The sequence below is a fragment of the Gadus morhua genome, chromosome 4 (assembly GCF_902167405.1).
Source record: "Gadus morhua chromosome 4, gadMor3.0, whole genome shotgun sequence".
Lineage (NCBI taxonomy): Eukaryota > Metazoa > Chordata > Actinopteri > Gadiformes > Gadidae > Gadus > Gadus morhua.
In genome coordinates this window covers 14,941,827-14,957,684 of record NC_044051.1, presented here as the reverse complement: position 1 = coordinate 14,957,684, position 15,858 = coordinate 14,941,827, and the positions used below count along the sequence as shown (strand labels likewise).

At 41.7% G+C, this 15,858-nt stretch overlaps 1 protein-coding gene across 2 annotated transcripts; it reads right to left on the bottom strand.

The window, feature by feature from the left end:
• Positions 1 to 11,664, bottom strand: LOC115542539 (myosin heavy chain, fast skeletal muscle). Of its 2 annotated transcripts, XM_030354824.1 has the most exons (41): positions 11,616 to 11,664; positions 11,360 to 11,395; positions 11,039 to 11,257; positions 10,798 to 10,941; positions 10,551 to 10,707; positions 10,431 to 10,458; positions 10,175 to 10,286; positions 9,638 to 9,730; positions 9,492 to 9,555; positions 9,276 to 9,374; positions 9,034 to 9,137; positions 8,628 to 8,766; positions 8,387 to 8,505; positions 8,151 to 8,300; positions 7,890 to 8,060; positions 7,497 to 7,797; positions 7,283 to 7,353; positions 7,063 to 7,150; positions 6,839 to 6,956; positions 6,596 to 6,719; positions 6,367 to 6,503; positions 6,022 to 6,277; positions 5,682 to 5,924; positions 5,421 to 5,597; positions 5,181 to 5,326; positions 5,001 to 5,091; positions 4,523 to 4,912; positions 4,317 to 4,443; positions 3,123 to 3,241; positions 2,815 to 3,011; positions 2,546 to 2,729; positions 2,281 to 2,446; positions 2,055 to 2,179; positions 1,653 to 1,961; positions 1,360 to 1,563; positions 1,136 to 1,261; positions 885 to 1,055; positions 699 to 803; positions 514 to 609; positions 299 to 430; positions 100 to 120 (listed from the first exon to the last, which is right to left on the bottom strand). In XM_030354824.1, the coding sequence occupies exons 3-41, from the start codon at positions 11,243 to 11,245 to the stop codon at positions 100 to 102; spliced, it is 5,811 nt and encodes a 1,936-aa protein (XP_030210684.1). In that variant the 5' UTR covers positions 11,246 to 11,257; positions 11,360 to 11,395; positions 11,616 to 11,664. The 2 variants fall into 2 exon arrangements, with proteins under 2 accessions (XP_030210685.1, XP_030210684.1); XM_030354825.1 differs by lacking the exons at positions 11,360 to 11,395; positions 11,616 to 11,664 and having other exon boundaries at positions 1 to 120; positions 11,039 to 11,245.
• Between the last annotated feature and the right edge of the window lie 4,194 nt (positions 11,665 to 15,858).

The following is a 15,858-nucleotide window of genomic DNA, read 5'->3' as shown; positions in this document are numbered from 1 at the left end:
TGCTTTGTAATAATATTTTATTGCAGCTCATAATTTACTATAAACAAGAAGTCATATTTTATGACATGCATTTATAAATGTACAATGAAGCATTACATCTTATTCAGCTGCCTCCTTTCCCTGGGGAAGGTAAAAAAAAAAGATAATGATTAAACCAACCAACATTTTTGTTTGCATTTAATTTCTTTCTGAGTCAATGGGCTTATAGTGTGTTTGAGATGCCTTGTACACCTGGACAAGTTGCAAAGTGGTAAATCTCCCAGCTTTTGAACAGACCATTATACAGTGATGATCTTACCTTGCCACCATCACGGCTCTTAGACCTCAGCTTATTGACCTGAGTCTCAGCGATGTCAGCACGTTCCTCAGCCTCCTCCAGCTCATTTTGAACCTTCCTGCACTTGGACAGGTAAGAGTTGGCCTGCTCCTCCTGTTGGAACATTCATGTTTTGTTTAAATAAGAAGTACAAAATTGATGCAACAACCTGATTTTGTTACATTGTTTCTACTTACCGCTTCCTCAGCCTGCCTCTTGTAAGCCTTCACCTTCAGCTGCAGCTTATCAACAAGATCCTGGAGTCTGGCACCATTCTTCTTATCCTCTTCAGTCTAAAGTAATGAAAATGGTTCTGTCTCAGACTGTAGTCTTTTCTGATATTCTTTGATTTATATATTATTTTCAATGTAAGCTGGCATACCTGGTAGGTGAGTTCCTTCACTCTCCTCTCATATTTGCGGACACCCTTAACAGCATCTACTCCACGTCTCTGTTCTCCCTCAACCTCTGTTTCCAGCTCACGCACCTTAAGAAATCAAATATTTTCAATAAATATACTCTTATTATGCTGTAACTGTAAATACGTCCATGTGTGCCCGTATCTTACTCTGGACTCCAGTTTCTGGAGCTGCTTCTTGCCACCCTTCATGGCCAGGTTCTCAGCCTCATCCAGGCGATGCTGCAAGTCTTTCACTGTGACCTCCAGGTTCTTCTTCATCCTCTCCAGGTGAGAGCTTGTATCCTGCTCCTTCTTTAGCTCCTCAGCCATCATGGCAGCCTAATATAAAATATAACATATTAATCAGAAGTTCAAGCAATGTCCAATTCAATGAAATAAGAAAATAATACAAAACCTACATCAGTGATGGCCTTCTTGGCCTTCTCTTCAGCATTCCTGGATTCCTGGACGGTGTCGTCCACCTCGCCCTGGACTTGGACCAGGTCAGTCTCCAGCTTCTTCTTTGTGTTCAGAAGACTTGTATTCTAAAATGAATGTCAGTGTTTATGACACGCATATAATCTTGCTAAATATTTTAGGGAACTTGGGAGCATTTCTTGGAAGAATATGTTTGTTTGTTTACCTGAGAGTGCAAAAGTCCAACTCGCTCACTGGCATCAATCAGCTCTTGCTCAGCCACTTTGCGGCCTCTCTCTGTCTGTTCCAGAGCTGCCCTCAGCTCCTCAATTTCAGCCACCATTAGACCGTTCCTACGGTCCACCATGGCCGCCTGCTCCTTCAGGTCTTCACCTCCTCTGACAGCATCATCAAGATGCAATTGGGCATCCTAAAATGAAAATGAGAACACCATGGAAGATGTCACAACAGGAAACAAATGTCCAGATATTATGCCCTGTACAGTAGTTTAGTTCATACCTTCAGTTGTCCTTGAACATTCCTCAGCTGCTTCTGAGCCTCAGCAGCCTGGCGGTTGGCATGGCTCAGCTGGATCTCCATCTCATTCAGATCTCCCTCCATCTTCTTCTTGATTCTCAGGGCATCATTCCTGCTCCTGACCTCAGAGTCCAGCGTGCTCTGCATGGAGTCAGTGATCCTCAGGCTGTTCCTCTTGATCTGCTCCATCTCCTCATCCTTCTCAGCCAGCTTCCTGTCAACCTCACCCTTAATCTGGTTGAGCTCCAGCTGGACACGCAGAATCTTGGACTCTTCATGCTCCAGAGTACCCTAAATTATAAACCAATGTTGGCATATTCATTACATATTCTATTTCATAATAAATACAATTTCACTAGATTCTTTCTTTTTTTTTGTAGTCACCTCAGCTTCCTCTAGGGCTGTCTGGATCTCACTCTTCTCTGTCTCCACTTGCTTCTTGGATTTCTCCAGCTCATGGATGCTCTTTCCAGTCTCACCAATTTGTTCAGTCAGGTCAGAAATCTCCTCTGTTGAGAGGGTTAAATATTGTTGTTTGCATGAATTCTAATAAAGTTATATATGTAGTAATATAGGAATCATTGATGCCAAAATGATCAGTTTAACTCACGTTGGAGGTTCTTGTTTTCACGCTTCAGGGTCTCCAGCTGATCCAGAGCTTCTTCATAGGAGTTCTTCATCTTGAAAAGCTCCGTGCTGAGAGAACGAGCCTCTTTCTGAGTTCCTTCAAGCTCTGCCTGGCCCTCCTCATATTTCTGCTTCCAGTCAGCCAAAACCTGCACAATATTGTTAATAAAGCGGTACATGTTAATCACTTGAAGAATAATAAAAGGATAAAACAATTTAAACGGCCATCTCAATGAATGACAAAACACCTTGTCAAAGTTCCTCTGCTTCTTGTCAAGGTTGGCAGCCAGTCCGTTGGCCCTCTCCACATCAATCATGAGATCCTCCACCTCACCCTGCAGTCTCTGTTTGGTCTTCTCCAGAGAGGCACATTTTGAGTTCACTGCCTCAATCTGTTCCTCAGCCTCCTGAAGGCGCTGGGCAAGCTTTTTCCTGTTAAAGTATCACATGGTTTAATTTGTGGACATTCATCAAATAGAACGTGTACTTTAGATAAGATATTAAGTATTTGACTCACTTGGACTCCTCTAGCTCCTCAGTGCGCTGGATAGCATCAGTTTCATACTTGCTCCTCCACTGAGCCACCTCACCGTTGGCCTTGGACATTCCACGCTGCAGCTCTGCCTTGGCCTCCTGCTCCTCCTCAAACTGCTCCCTCAGAAGGTCACAGTCATGGCGAGCTGATTGCACACCATGAGCAAGAGCATTCTTGGCCTGCAAAAGGTGATTGTCTCAATAAATTCACACATCTAAATATACAGAAATGTAAAATCTGCAATGACATAATGAAATCATGAAATTAAATGAATAAAAATGATGGTTTACCTTGACTTCCTCCTCATTGAGCCTCTTCAGCTCCTCAATCTGCTGAGTAAAGGCCTGCTTGCCTCTGGTAAGCTGGGAGACGAGACCCTCTTTCTCCTCGAGCTGACGACCAAACTCACCTAGGTGATGACATAAATTGTTAGTAGGGATGGGCACGAGTAGTAAATTCCAAACTCGAGTGATCGAAGGAATTCCTCGAGGATCAATCGAGTACTCGTTAAATCAAATCTATTTTTAGAATGCAACGCATCTGCAGCAGGAATAGGCGGCAGGCCCGATGATGAACGGCAATATTACCAACCAAACATGTAATGCTTATTCTCCATCAAAACAGTCAGAGTTATCAGAGTATTCATTATTTATTTTTGCAAACGTTCAAAACACATTTTCCTTACAAAAATAAATATGCGCAGCGTCTCACAATTTAAATCACGTCGAACCAAGGCCTGTAACAGTTTAAAAAAAACGAAACAAGTAGCCTAACCATTGCAAATAAATGCTTAAAGCTGCAAATAAAACGGCAGCAAATGGACTATGGAAATACTCAGAGTTGTGATCTTCTCTACACGCCCGGGATTACAGCTGCGTCTTGCGGCGGTGAAAATAGCCGACACAATTTCACCGTTGCTGCGGGTCTGCTTTCCCGAACTCACCGTTGTGTTTCAGGAGCATATGTTGCCGCATAGTACTTTCTGGTAGCTCGATTTCGCTTGGCATATTTTACATTTCACCTTATGATCTCCTATTTCTTTAAAGTATTTAAATTCTTCGCTGCGATTTGCTTTAACTGCCATCTCTTAACTTTTTGAATTCTGGCGTGCCTGCACACGGCACGGAACGCGCCATGGAAATGGATGCATTTAATTTTCTTTGTGCCCACGTCATCCGTTAGTGGCGCCGACAGAAAATTGATACATTTGCTTCAGAAAACTTTGTTTGTGTGTGTGTATATGCCAACTCGAGTTTGCCTGTCCACCAACCGAGTTCATTTGTAACGAGTAGTACTCGAGTAATCGATTCCTCACGCCCATCCCTAATTGTTAGCTATAAAATATAGCAATACCACATTTTCCCCCTAAATATATGAATAAGGTTGGGTTGCATTTGTTGGTGGTTAGTGTTAAGGTTATTTATGGTTATCATTAGGGCTATTCTAATATGCAGGTTTTTCTTTAAGTAATTGTGAATACTTACCATTCTCTGTCAACAGCCTTGCTCTCTGAGCACTGATGTCATTTATCTGGCGACTGTTCTCATCACTCTTGGCCTTGATTTCACTCAGCTGGTCCTCCAGGGTACGGCACATCTTCTCCAGATTTCCCTGGTGATACAACGTTTTACTTGTTAGCACAAGTGGTTTCTTATACAGATTATATTATATAATTTGAAAGATAATTCACCTTGGCCTTTGCAACTGCTTCCATGTTGCTTGAGAGGTCATCAATCTCCATCTTGTACTCGCTCTTCTCCTTCTCAAGCTTCTGCTTGACACGCTGGAGGTTGTCAATCTGCTCTCCCAGCTCTGCTACACTGTCAGCCTGCTTCTTACGCAGAGCAGCAGCAGTGGCTTCATGCTGCAGGGTGGACTCCTCAAGGTCACGACGCAGCTTCTGGAATTCAGCCTCACGCTTCTTGTTCATCTCAATCTGAGCAGAAGTGGCTCCACCAGCCTCCTCAAGCCTCTCACTGATCTCTTCAAGTTCTCTGGAGAGATCAGCTCTCTGCTTCTCAACCTTGGCACGAGCAGCACGCTCAGCCTCAATTTCCTCCTCCAGCTCTTCAATACGGGCCTAATAAGTAAGGAACACATAATACTTTGTAAGAATGTACTAATATTTATGAAACATTCATGTGGGATTGTCATATATATTGCCTTACCTGAAGCTCCTTGATCTTCTTTTGAAGCTGAGCACCCAGGGACTGCTCATCCTCAATCTTGCTTAGAAGCTGACTGGTCTCAAAGTCTTTCCTGATGATGAAACAATACCACATAACTTATTAACATACTTCTTGTGAATCTTTCTAATCAAAAGCACGATTTTTGTTCAATCACATTACTTTTTGAGTTTCTCATCAGACTGCTGTTTGTCATTTTCCAGATCCATTATTGATTCCTGAGCCAATTTCAGGTCACCCTCAAGCTTTCGCTTGGCTCTCTCAAGGTCCATACGGAGTTTTTTCTCTTGTTCCAGAGAACCTTCAAGCTGCAATTAAAAATTATATTTTATTTGACTGCATTTCAAAAGAATAACCATGTTTTTTCTAATGTCAGAAAGGAGGGTTAGAAAGGAACCTCACATCATCCACTTGCTGTTCAAGCTTGGTCTTGGCCTTGGTCAGAGTGTTCACTTTGTCTTCCTCTGCCTGTAGGTCATCAAGAGTCTGCTGATGTGCCTCTTGGAGGGCTTTCTTCTCCTTTGATAGCTTAGCAACGCTCTCATCCTGAGAGGCCATCTCCTCTGTAAGGTTCTTCACCTAAACAAAACAAAATTATGTGTAATGCGTGGAACATGCTTATTTGTATTTTATTTAATCTCCTTTCAAAGAATCTTTGCAAACCTTGTTCTCAGTGGCATGTTTCTCCTTCTCCACTTTGGCCAAGGTAAGCTCCAGGTCATCAATGTCCTTCTTGAGCTCAGAGCATTCATCCTCCAGTTTCCTCTTCTTGGCAGTCAACTCAGCATTCATTTCCTCTTCATCCTCTAGTCTCTCGGTTGTCTCCTTGAGTTTAGCCTCCAGCTGGATCTTACTCTTGATGAGTCCCTCACACCTCTCTTCAGCATCATTCAGATTATCTCCTTCCTGTTTAAAATGTGTCATCATATCAGTCATATCAAATATCATATCACATGTACCTCATTGTGTCTACATGTTGAGACGGATAAACATTTTTACTTACAGAGGCCACTTGCAGCGCAAGATCATTCTTCTCCTGCAGTAGAGAAACCATCTTTTCCTCAAGTTCCTTCTTCTTGGCCAGCGCAGTGGCCAGGTCTGTCTTCATCTTCTCATAGTTCTCCTTCATTGCAGAGAGCTCCTTCTCCGTTTCAGCACTCTTCAGAAGAGGCTTGATCTTGTAGTACACCTTCATCCATGGCCAGGTTTTGACATTCATGAATGAGCGGATGTTGTACTGAATAGTGTAAACAGCTTCCCTGTGGCGAAAAGGCAGTCCATTTTAATGCAACATTTTTGATTTGACAAAATAGCAAAACTTCTTATGTGTCAATCTTTTGAAACATACCTTGTAGCTGTCATTTTCACATACTCCTTCCTCATGAGGTAACCCCGAGAGAGAGCCTGAATCATTCCGACCAAAGATGCCAGCTTCTCATCTCGCATCTCCTCAAGAGTACCCAGAAGACCAGCTTTGAAGAACACCTTAATGTAAGAAAGACATCTTGTCAGAGACTATCTTTCAGTATCAGGGAAGTATCCGGTAAATATTTAATTTTTGACAACAATAAACAGACCTTGGTGTGTCCAAATTTGTACTCGTCGTGAGGCACATCAATGGATCCAAGCAGCTTCTCAGAAGCCTTCTTGTTGTCAATGAACTGTCCCTCAGGAATGACACTGGCATTCAGTACTTTGTATCTATAGGAGTGAGTATGTTAAGTGTTTAAAAGAAAGGTGTATATAAACAAGTTTTAAATATGTAGGCAAAGGAATTGTATTATCGTGACAATAGAATTGTTCTGTCAATTAGGTAATACCTCTGCTTGAAGTCAGCATAGATGATTCTGCTGGGAAAGCCCTTTCTGCAGATTCTGATGCCCTCCAGCACACCGTTACATCTCAGCTGGTGGATAACCAGGTGGTTCTCCATCATTCCTGTGAAGTGTTATAGATTTTTTACTTTTAAAATATGACATTCATTTTTGCTATATCCTACTAAAACATCAACCTCGAATGTAGAGATTATTTGAAGAAATATTACCTGGTAGTTTAATTTCATTGGGAATGAGACAACGCACAAAGTGAGGATGGGTGCTCCTCAGGTTGGTCATCAGTTTGCCCAAGTTATCCTAAAGACACATCACAGAATAAAATATGAAATATATACAAATTGACTGATAAAGAACAAATTCAGAGAATACTTATGAAATATGGCATCAAATTACATGTATTTCTACATGTAATTGCTTGTTTAACTTTACCCTGAATTGTGATGACACAGTCTGCATGGAGCCACCCTTCTTCTTGCCTCCCTTCTTTGCACCCCCGACCTCTGTTTTAGATTATTGTTAATTAGTAAAAATGTTCCCGTTTTTGTTTATAAAATAGAGGCAATAAATGGCTTCAAAATAAATGGGTATTACAATATAATGGGTCAACAGTTTTTAACTATGATGACATGGTATGAATATGTACCTTCCACTACAGCGGGGTACAGGACAGGCATCAGTTTGTTTGAGGACTTCTGGTACAGTCCAATAACAGAGTCATTCAGGGGATCCTTGTTCTTGTCCAGCCAGCCCGCGACGCTGTAGCCCACGGTACCAGCATAGTGCACCATTGCGAAGTCAGCTTCAACCTTGCCCTTCCCCGGCTTGGGCTTCTCAAATGCTTTGTTTTTGCCAAGATGCTGTTCATACAGCTTGTTCTTGAAGGAAGTGTCTGAGGCTTTGGGGAACATGCACTCTTCTTCAAGAATGGAGAAGATGCCCATTGGCTATGCAGAAAAACATATTAGGAAACATTACGATAAGATAGTTTTGAATCACACTTAGAATTGTGATATTTAGTTATATAAGTCATGTTTACCTTCTCAATAAGCTCAATGCAGGCAGCCAAGTCCATACCGAAGTCAATGAACTCCCAGATAATGCCCTCCTTCTTGTACTCCTCTTGCTCCAGGACGAACATGGTGTGGTTGAAGAACTGTTGCAGTTTCTCATTGGTGAAGTTGATGCACAGCTGCTCCATACTGTTGTACTGATAGAGAACATTAGTTTAGAGAACGTTCATCCACGTAGACACTGCTTTTAGCCAGGGAAATTGTTGTTATAAGAAATTGAATCTTACATCAAAGATCTCAAAACCAGCAATATCCAGGACACCAATATAGGATGATCTTGATTGCTTGGTGTCCAGCATCTGGTTGATACGGATGACCATCCACAAGAACATCCTCTCATAGATAGACTTGCCCAGGGCACTCACTGAGTTGTATACCTAGAGCGTGGTGGAAGATTAGATATACATACAAATTACAACTATTGCAATTACTTTTTGAAAGGTATTCCTTGGTATTTCCATACCTGAGGTACTGTCTGTCCCTTAGTGACAAACTCATTTCCGACCTTCACTCTGGGGTAGCACAAACCCTTGAGCATGTCAGCAGAGTTGAGACCAAGCAGGTAGGAGATTTTGTCGGCCTCTGCATTTTTCATATGAAAGAAAGAATGATGACAAATTCGTACAGATAGTGAATACATTTAATGACAGCAAACCTGGACTTTGGAAATGTTCAGTGGTTGTTTTAAAACATTTTTAACTCACCCTCAGTGCCGTCAGGCTCAGCCTGCTCCTCACGCTGCTTCTGCTTGAACTTCATGTTACCGTGGTGAAGCACAGCACCAGTGAACTTCCAGATGGCATTCTTCTCCTCACCATTGAAACCCAAAATATCAATAGCATCCTGTAGGAAAATAAAGTATATAATATGAAATTAAATTCAAAGAGTATTCAAAGAGTCTCTATTAACTCTACCTTGGTTTGTACTGTACAGAGATTTCCTGATTCTGCTGTACGCGGACAGAGCAGAGCGCACTGAGATCGGGCTGAAACCATTCTGAGTAGATTCCGCAGGCTGTAACACTGAGTTAAAGTCCTCATAGTTTTCTGGTCCCGGTTAGTCCCTGCCGATTAAAATACCTACCTAAGGTAGTTGTAAACATTGACTCACATCAGTAGCATCCAGCTCCTCTTTGTCATTAATGCTGGCCACAGTGATATGACCCTGACTGCACATGGGGAAGTCGTAGGGGTTGCTGGTGATGAGGCACATTTCTGCAGAAAATAGAAAATGGTCACTTTAATGATTCTAATTGTTATTTTTCTACTTCAGAATCCTGAATGATAAGTTAAAGGCAACCCTATACAACAATACAACTTACTGCAACATTTATTTCTCACTACTAATCTTACCAACAATTTCAGGTTTGTGGTTGGACATCATCTGAAAGAAGATGTGATAGCCTCTCTCATCGGGAAGCTGGAATGTCACTCGGGATTTCTCCAGCAGATCTTCATGGTTTTAAAATATTATTATTATGTTTTGATACACATTAAGAGATCAAAACCAATTATGAGACCCCCAATAATGAGAGTTAATTTGTTGTTATTTGGATACAAGATACTTACACGTCTCAATGTCAGCACTGGCCAGTTTACCAGTTGCACCGAAATGGATTCTGATGAATTTACCCTGTAGAAAAGCCTCATTTCAGTTTTTTTTCAAAGATCAAGTATGTTATTTAATTTGTTTGACATACTAAGTTTGTACTTACGAAACGAGATGAGTTGTCATTTCTCACAGTCTTGGCATTACCGTAGGCCTCCAGCAGGGGATTGGCTGCAATAATCTGGTCCTCCAGTGACCCCTATGATGAAGTTCCAGTATTGATCCTCAGTTCTCAGGTCATCCTACATCCTTTGTGTGTGTCATGTCTGTCATGTTTTTTTTTAAATGTATATATGTATATATATTAGGGATGGGCGTGAGGAATCGATTACGCTTATTGCGCTTTGCTTTTACCGCCATCTCTTAACTTTTGGAATTCTGGCGTGCCTGCACACGGCACGGCACGCGCCACACAGGAATTTGATACATTTCATTTGCTTTGTGCCCACGGCATGCGTTAGTGGCGCCACACAGAAAATGTATACATTTGCTTCAGAAAACTTTGTGTGTGTTTATGCAAACTCGAGTTTGCCTGTCCACCAACCGAGTTCATTTGTAACGAGCAGTACTCAAGTAATCGATTCCTCACGCCCATCCCTAATATATATATATATATATATATATATTTTTTTTTAAAGCATACCTGAATCTTTCCAGGGGCTTGGTCCTTCTTCTTGTCAGAAGCCACTGCGATGGTAGCAAAGTACTGGATGACACGTTTGGTGTTCACAGTCTTTCCAGCACCGGATTCTCCACTGGGTATGAAAATGAGGTAATTTAGAGTTTTTTTCCATTGTCTGATTCTTCATGAAATTTTTGTGAGGTCATATTTTACTTAATGTTGATGATTCAACGTAATGTTGAATCATCCAACTCAACACCATCAGGTTTAAACTTACGTGATCAAGACAGACTGATTCTGCCGATCTGCAAAAAAAACCATTCAAAGTATTACATTTATCCAAAAATGTTGACCATACATCATAACATTTATTTTTGCCCGACTTTCTTGTACATACCAGTGAGCATGTTCTGGATGGCATTGTCAGAGACAGAGAAGATATGGGGTGGTGCCTCCATACGCTTCTTGCCTCTGTAGGCATTGACAACCTCCTGATCGTACACTGGGAGCCACTTGTACGGGTTTACAGTGGCACAGAACAGCCCAGAGTAGGTCTGAAGGAAATCGTTCAGACATGATCATTAATATGATCTGGGATATCATTAGATATTATTTTACTTCATTTAGTTGGTAAAATATCTTACGTAGATCATCCATGCTGCATAACGCTCTTTGAGGTTATACAACACAGAGGCTTCATTGAGATGGGTCATCATGGCCATGTCCTCAATTTTGTCGTACTTGGGAGGGTTCATGGGTGTGACATCATCATCCTTGACTGTTCTCTCCTAAAAAAAAGGCACCCCATCTTTCGTTTCGTTTCATTTTTTACCTTTAAACGTTTCAAACTATTTTCTGCATAGCAATAAATCACAAGCAGCATACCTCTTCCGTAGCCAACACTTTCACTGTGGTTTTGCCAGCCTCCTTCTTAATGATGGTACACTTGACGTACAGCTCCTTAGCATCAGCCACATATGCAGCACTCTTGGCATCAAAGGGCGCGCTCTGGGCCTCAAGCCTCTCCTTTTCTGGCTTACGGAGGTAAATCGCAGCCTTGCCATATAAGGCCATCTCCGCGTCCGTACTCATGGTGGCCGCTTACTGTCAGACAAAGATAGAAAATGTTTTAATGTATCGCATATGATATTTTCCTCACACTGTTTCTCATAGAGATCGGTATGGCTGAGATGAAATAACTCTTACCTTCTTTTTCTTCCAATGAGAAAAAAGATTTAAGCCCTGAAATTGAGAGACATGATGTTTAAGCATTTTAACTGATACTACTCAAGCACTTACTTCAATACAAATAAAAATGACACATAAACAAATATTAATTGGAAACACGATTATAATAGTTTGGCTTGCTTTGCATCCACTCTAATCGAACAGTTTCAAATGAAAATCCAACTATCCATCAAAGTTTGGAATGAATGAGAGCTTAAGCGTCACTCTGACTTACCACCAGTTGTTTCTTCGTCAACTGCCCTGCAAGCTGTTTAACCCTGTTGGGGTCCTCTTATATAGCAGAACACTGGGTGGGCCCACACTCAATATGGGCATGAGGCTCAAACCCTCTAATAGATTTGATTTGCATATGCTTTGTACTCTGCTTTTTGGCTGATTTACAATTAGCAAATTAACAAATGAGATGAAGAACAAGTAACAATTTTACATTTTATTGTATTGCAGTTTACACATCTATAAATATGACATGAAAGCAAGTTCCCACTATGAAGACCATGACAGGATGCTTACTGCTTACAAAGCACTATGCTTCAGTGGGAAACCTGATCTCTTTTTATGATTTCAAACCGTTTAATTTTGTCAACCGCCTTTGTTTGCTGTAAAAATGAGGTTGCAAGTGTCGATTCATGATAGATTGTATTATTGAAAATAACTTTATATTTGTATTAATCATTAAGTACATACAAATGTAAAAAAGTCCAAAGCCAAAATCCATACCTTATGGTAGAAGTAAAAATCTATAAATATGACATACCAAGTTCCCACTATTAAGACCATAACAGGATGCTTACTGCTTACAAAGCACTATGCTTCAATGGGGAAACCTGATCTCTTCGTTTGGGCGTAATGTTTCAGCATGTAAATATGATTTTTGAGTACATGTACATACAAATGTAAAAAATCCTGCACAAAAACAATAACTCATATTAACTGGTGTTCAGAAACAAACATGAACGGTAATGTAAATGTTATGGTATGAACAATAGTTTTATGTCGTTTTCAAGGTGTTAACCAAGTTCTTTATATTTTCTTGACTATTCTGTCATTCAGACGGAAAGTATTTGAGGAAGAAATGACCATTGTGTTTATCTTCATTTGTATATACTATTCATCAAACAATTGAAATATGCGTATTAAATGTCCAACGATACAGGGAACATGTTGTTTTTACGTCTCACTTTTCTGTGAAACCATCAGATGTTTTCAATCATCGAACTGCAATAATCGCAGTTTGATATAATAAAATAAATGCTTGTAACAAAAAAGCTAAAGAAATACTACAATACAGACAATGTACAACAAGTCATGTTCAGACCAGAGGCAGTATATTTCTAAATTCGATTGTAATTTTTTGTATATATTGCTAAACAAAGTGTAACAACCATCACACCAGAATTATTTCATTATCTTGTCTTTGGATTCAGTTTGGTCGTCTGATCTGGCTGTTCAAAATCACATTGATATCTGATTCAGTAGAAGCAAATATCTTGAGCACACGTTGACTCCACCCAATCAATACATTTGCAAGATAAATTGAAAATACACGGTAATAGAGAAGGAATACAGAAAAACAGTATAAAAACATATATGGTACTCAAAGCACTGCTGAACGTAAACGTTTTCAGTCTAGATTTAAAAATGGCAAGAGTTGGTTCAGAGTGAAGATTATCTGGAGAGTTTGTTCATGCTATGCGAGAGGGGTCGCCACCTTATCGTGGTGAGGCGGTTTGCGAGTCCCAATGACAATTAGAGCCGACTGGAGTCCTAAACTGTGTTCGAAATTGTTCCCTATCACGGATATAGTGCACTATATAGGGTGCTCACCATTTTGTAGTGGTGTTCGAATTCTTAGTGGTTAATTTCAAGCACTAAATACCCAAAATTAGAGTGTACATACGATGTTCCGTACATGTTACTCCCGTATAACACAATGCAACGCGTGGTGTTTTTCCGGAGGTGAAGAAGCTGAATAACCGCGAAAACTAGTACATTTAATGATGGAGTCTCCGGCTTTCGTTGAGAAATGTCAACAATTTATTTGGAATTCAACATAGAAAATGTAACATTCAAAATTAATTTAAAAAAAACCTGATCAAGGAAATTTAACAATCAACATCAATACAACCCCCAGCTTTCCTTGTGAGTGCCCGGTTTGTTTTCATGATGTGGGCGCATCTGTCTGCGTCACACAAATACCCGGTGCATTTACTGACGCAAATGATGTTTAGAAATGTTCAGCGTAGTGTCCGAATTCTCGTTTGTTCGTTCCCTATATAGTGCACTATATCATGAACTTATGTGGGAATAGTGAGTGAGTGAATGGGGAACGATTTTGAACACAGCTCTAGACTTCTGGCAGGGTCACCCATGTCGGACAGGTCAAAGGGTAGGGGCCAGACGAAGAGAGATCCCCTGGTCCTCCTGGTTGGGGGTTGGGCTGACAACCCTCTCCTGGAAACACAGATTTAATGCTGAAACCAGAAGAACTAATTCATTAGATGAAGGGAATACCATGACCGTACCTCAAAGTAGATGCATGATGATGAATAGGCGGCAAAGTCAGAAGGACGCACCTGGGCTGATAGGGTCATTGGTGCACCCGAAACACACCATGAGGATAGGAAACTGGAATTTGCGCACGTTTTATAGAGCTGGAAATCTCGATCAGGCGGCAAGGGAAATGGGTAAGAGAGGAATAGCTATCATGGGTATTAGCGAGATGCATTGGACAGGCCACGGTAAAGTACAACAAGACTTTTATTTATTTTTATTTACTAGACGATGATATCCACAGAGCTTGGGTAGGTATTCCAGATTCCTTTCGAGGCCCATCAAATTGATGATCATACATGTCTACGCACCAACTGAGAACGCAGATGATGGAATCAAGGATGAGTTCTACTCAAGGCTACAAGATGTACTGGATAGGAGGAATGTCCATGATATGTTTGACCATGACAATCGTTTGCCGTTTGTCTTTTGAATTCCCTTCAATGTAAGTTCCCCTTTACTCATTGGATTATTGTTTGTTTAAGAAATGATTGTGATGGTTTAATGGCTAATCCTTACATGTTAAATTATGTCATAAAGTACTGCAATGTCGAAGAATTTCATTTGATTTAAAGGCCATATTTATGTTTGCCAAGAGAGATATTATAATTCATCTTTCTTTCTCTGTCTAGAACCATGGCATTCATCATGGCAATCATCATGACAAAACAACTTTGCTTCCAAAATAAAGTCAAGTAAATGAATCCTTGTTTCCTGTTGGTTTGTGGCTCCAGTGGAACCTACTCTTCGCTACTAAATGGTCCTTCGAGACGGAGTACTGAGCCACACCATTCAACATTAACCTAAACTGGCTGAAGCTAAAATAATTGATATCGATGATGAGCCCTCTACTGAGTTTATGATGGATGGAACCCAATTGGGAGTACACTCAACCCAGCTTTACCCGGGCAATGCAGATTTGTCTCAACTAGCACCTGTGCTATTAATACCTACTCCCCAAACAAATCCTAGCCTTCCACCTAAATCAGTATTGCCTACTTTCTTTGGTGAGCACCAAATCCCCTTGCCATCAGTACCATGTGATGCATCAGCTCAACCCCCCACAAAGTCAATTGGCCATGAACTAGCGGCTAGACCTAAAAGAGATAGGCAGCCCCAAGTATACTATGGGATCCAAATGCCCCAGCAGGGGGCGTCCGTGAAGACCACTACGTAGGACGCCACCCTGCCCAGGGGAACACCCTTGAGAAGGGCGGAGGGTCCTTTCCAATATTCCAGGTCTGGCGACACCGAACGGGAAACGAGGAGCACCCTGAGCTTGTGTCGCCTGGGGTCCAACCGTTGGCGAGCAAACCACCGCTGGAGTCTGCGCATAAAAAGCAGACCCAGGGGGACCACGGGGTGGGCAGCTGCCATCAGCCCTAACAGGCGCATGGTGGACAGTGCGGTCACGTTTCTGCGAACGTGAAAACGGGAGAGCGCCGACAGGATGGCGTCTCGCCGAGGAGGCGAAAGCATCGCAGTCATGGTGGCTGAGTCTAGGCAAAGCCCCAAGTAGACTGTCTGCCGGCTGGGGAGCGGGGAGCTCTTCTCCCAGTTGATGGCAAAACCCAGGAAGGAGAGATGGTTTATCACCAACATGGTGTCCCTTCTCGCGGTCTCTTCTGAGTTGCTCAGAATAAGCAGATCGTCTAGGTAGAAGAGAATCCTCTTTCCCTGACGCCTGAGCGGTTCCAACGCCGTCTCCACACACTTCGAGAAGGTGCGCGGAGCCAGGGAATAGCCGAACGGCAGACACTGGTACTCGTACGCCATCCCCATAAAGGCAAAGCGGAGAAACTTCCTGTGCACCTGCCGAACAGGGACGTGGAAGTAAGCATCCTTGAGATCCAGGAATGTGAACCAATCGCCCTCTCTCGCACACCGGAACAATGCTCCGACCGTGA

Coding starts and splice junctions, on each gene's coding strand:
- LOC115542539 (XM_030354824.1), bottom strand. CDS start 11,245: ATGAGTACGGACGCGGAGATGGCCTTATATGGCAAGGCTGCGATTTAC. Junction 9,138..9,275: donor CCACAAACCTGAAATTGTTG/GTAAGATTAGTA, acceptor TATTTTCTGCAG/AAATGTGCCTCATCACCAGC. Junction 3,012..3,122: donor TCAATGAGGAGGAAGTCAAG/GTAAACCATCAT, acceptor CACCTTTTGCAG/GCCAAGAATGCTCTTGCTCA.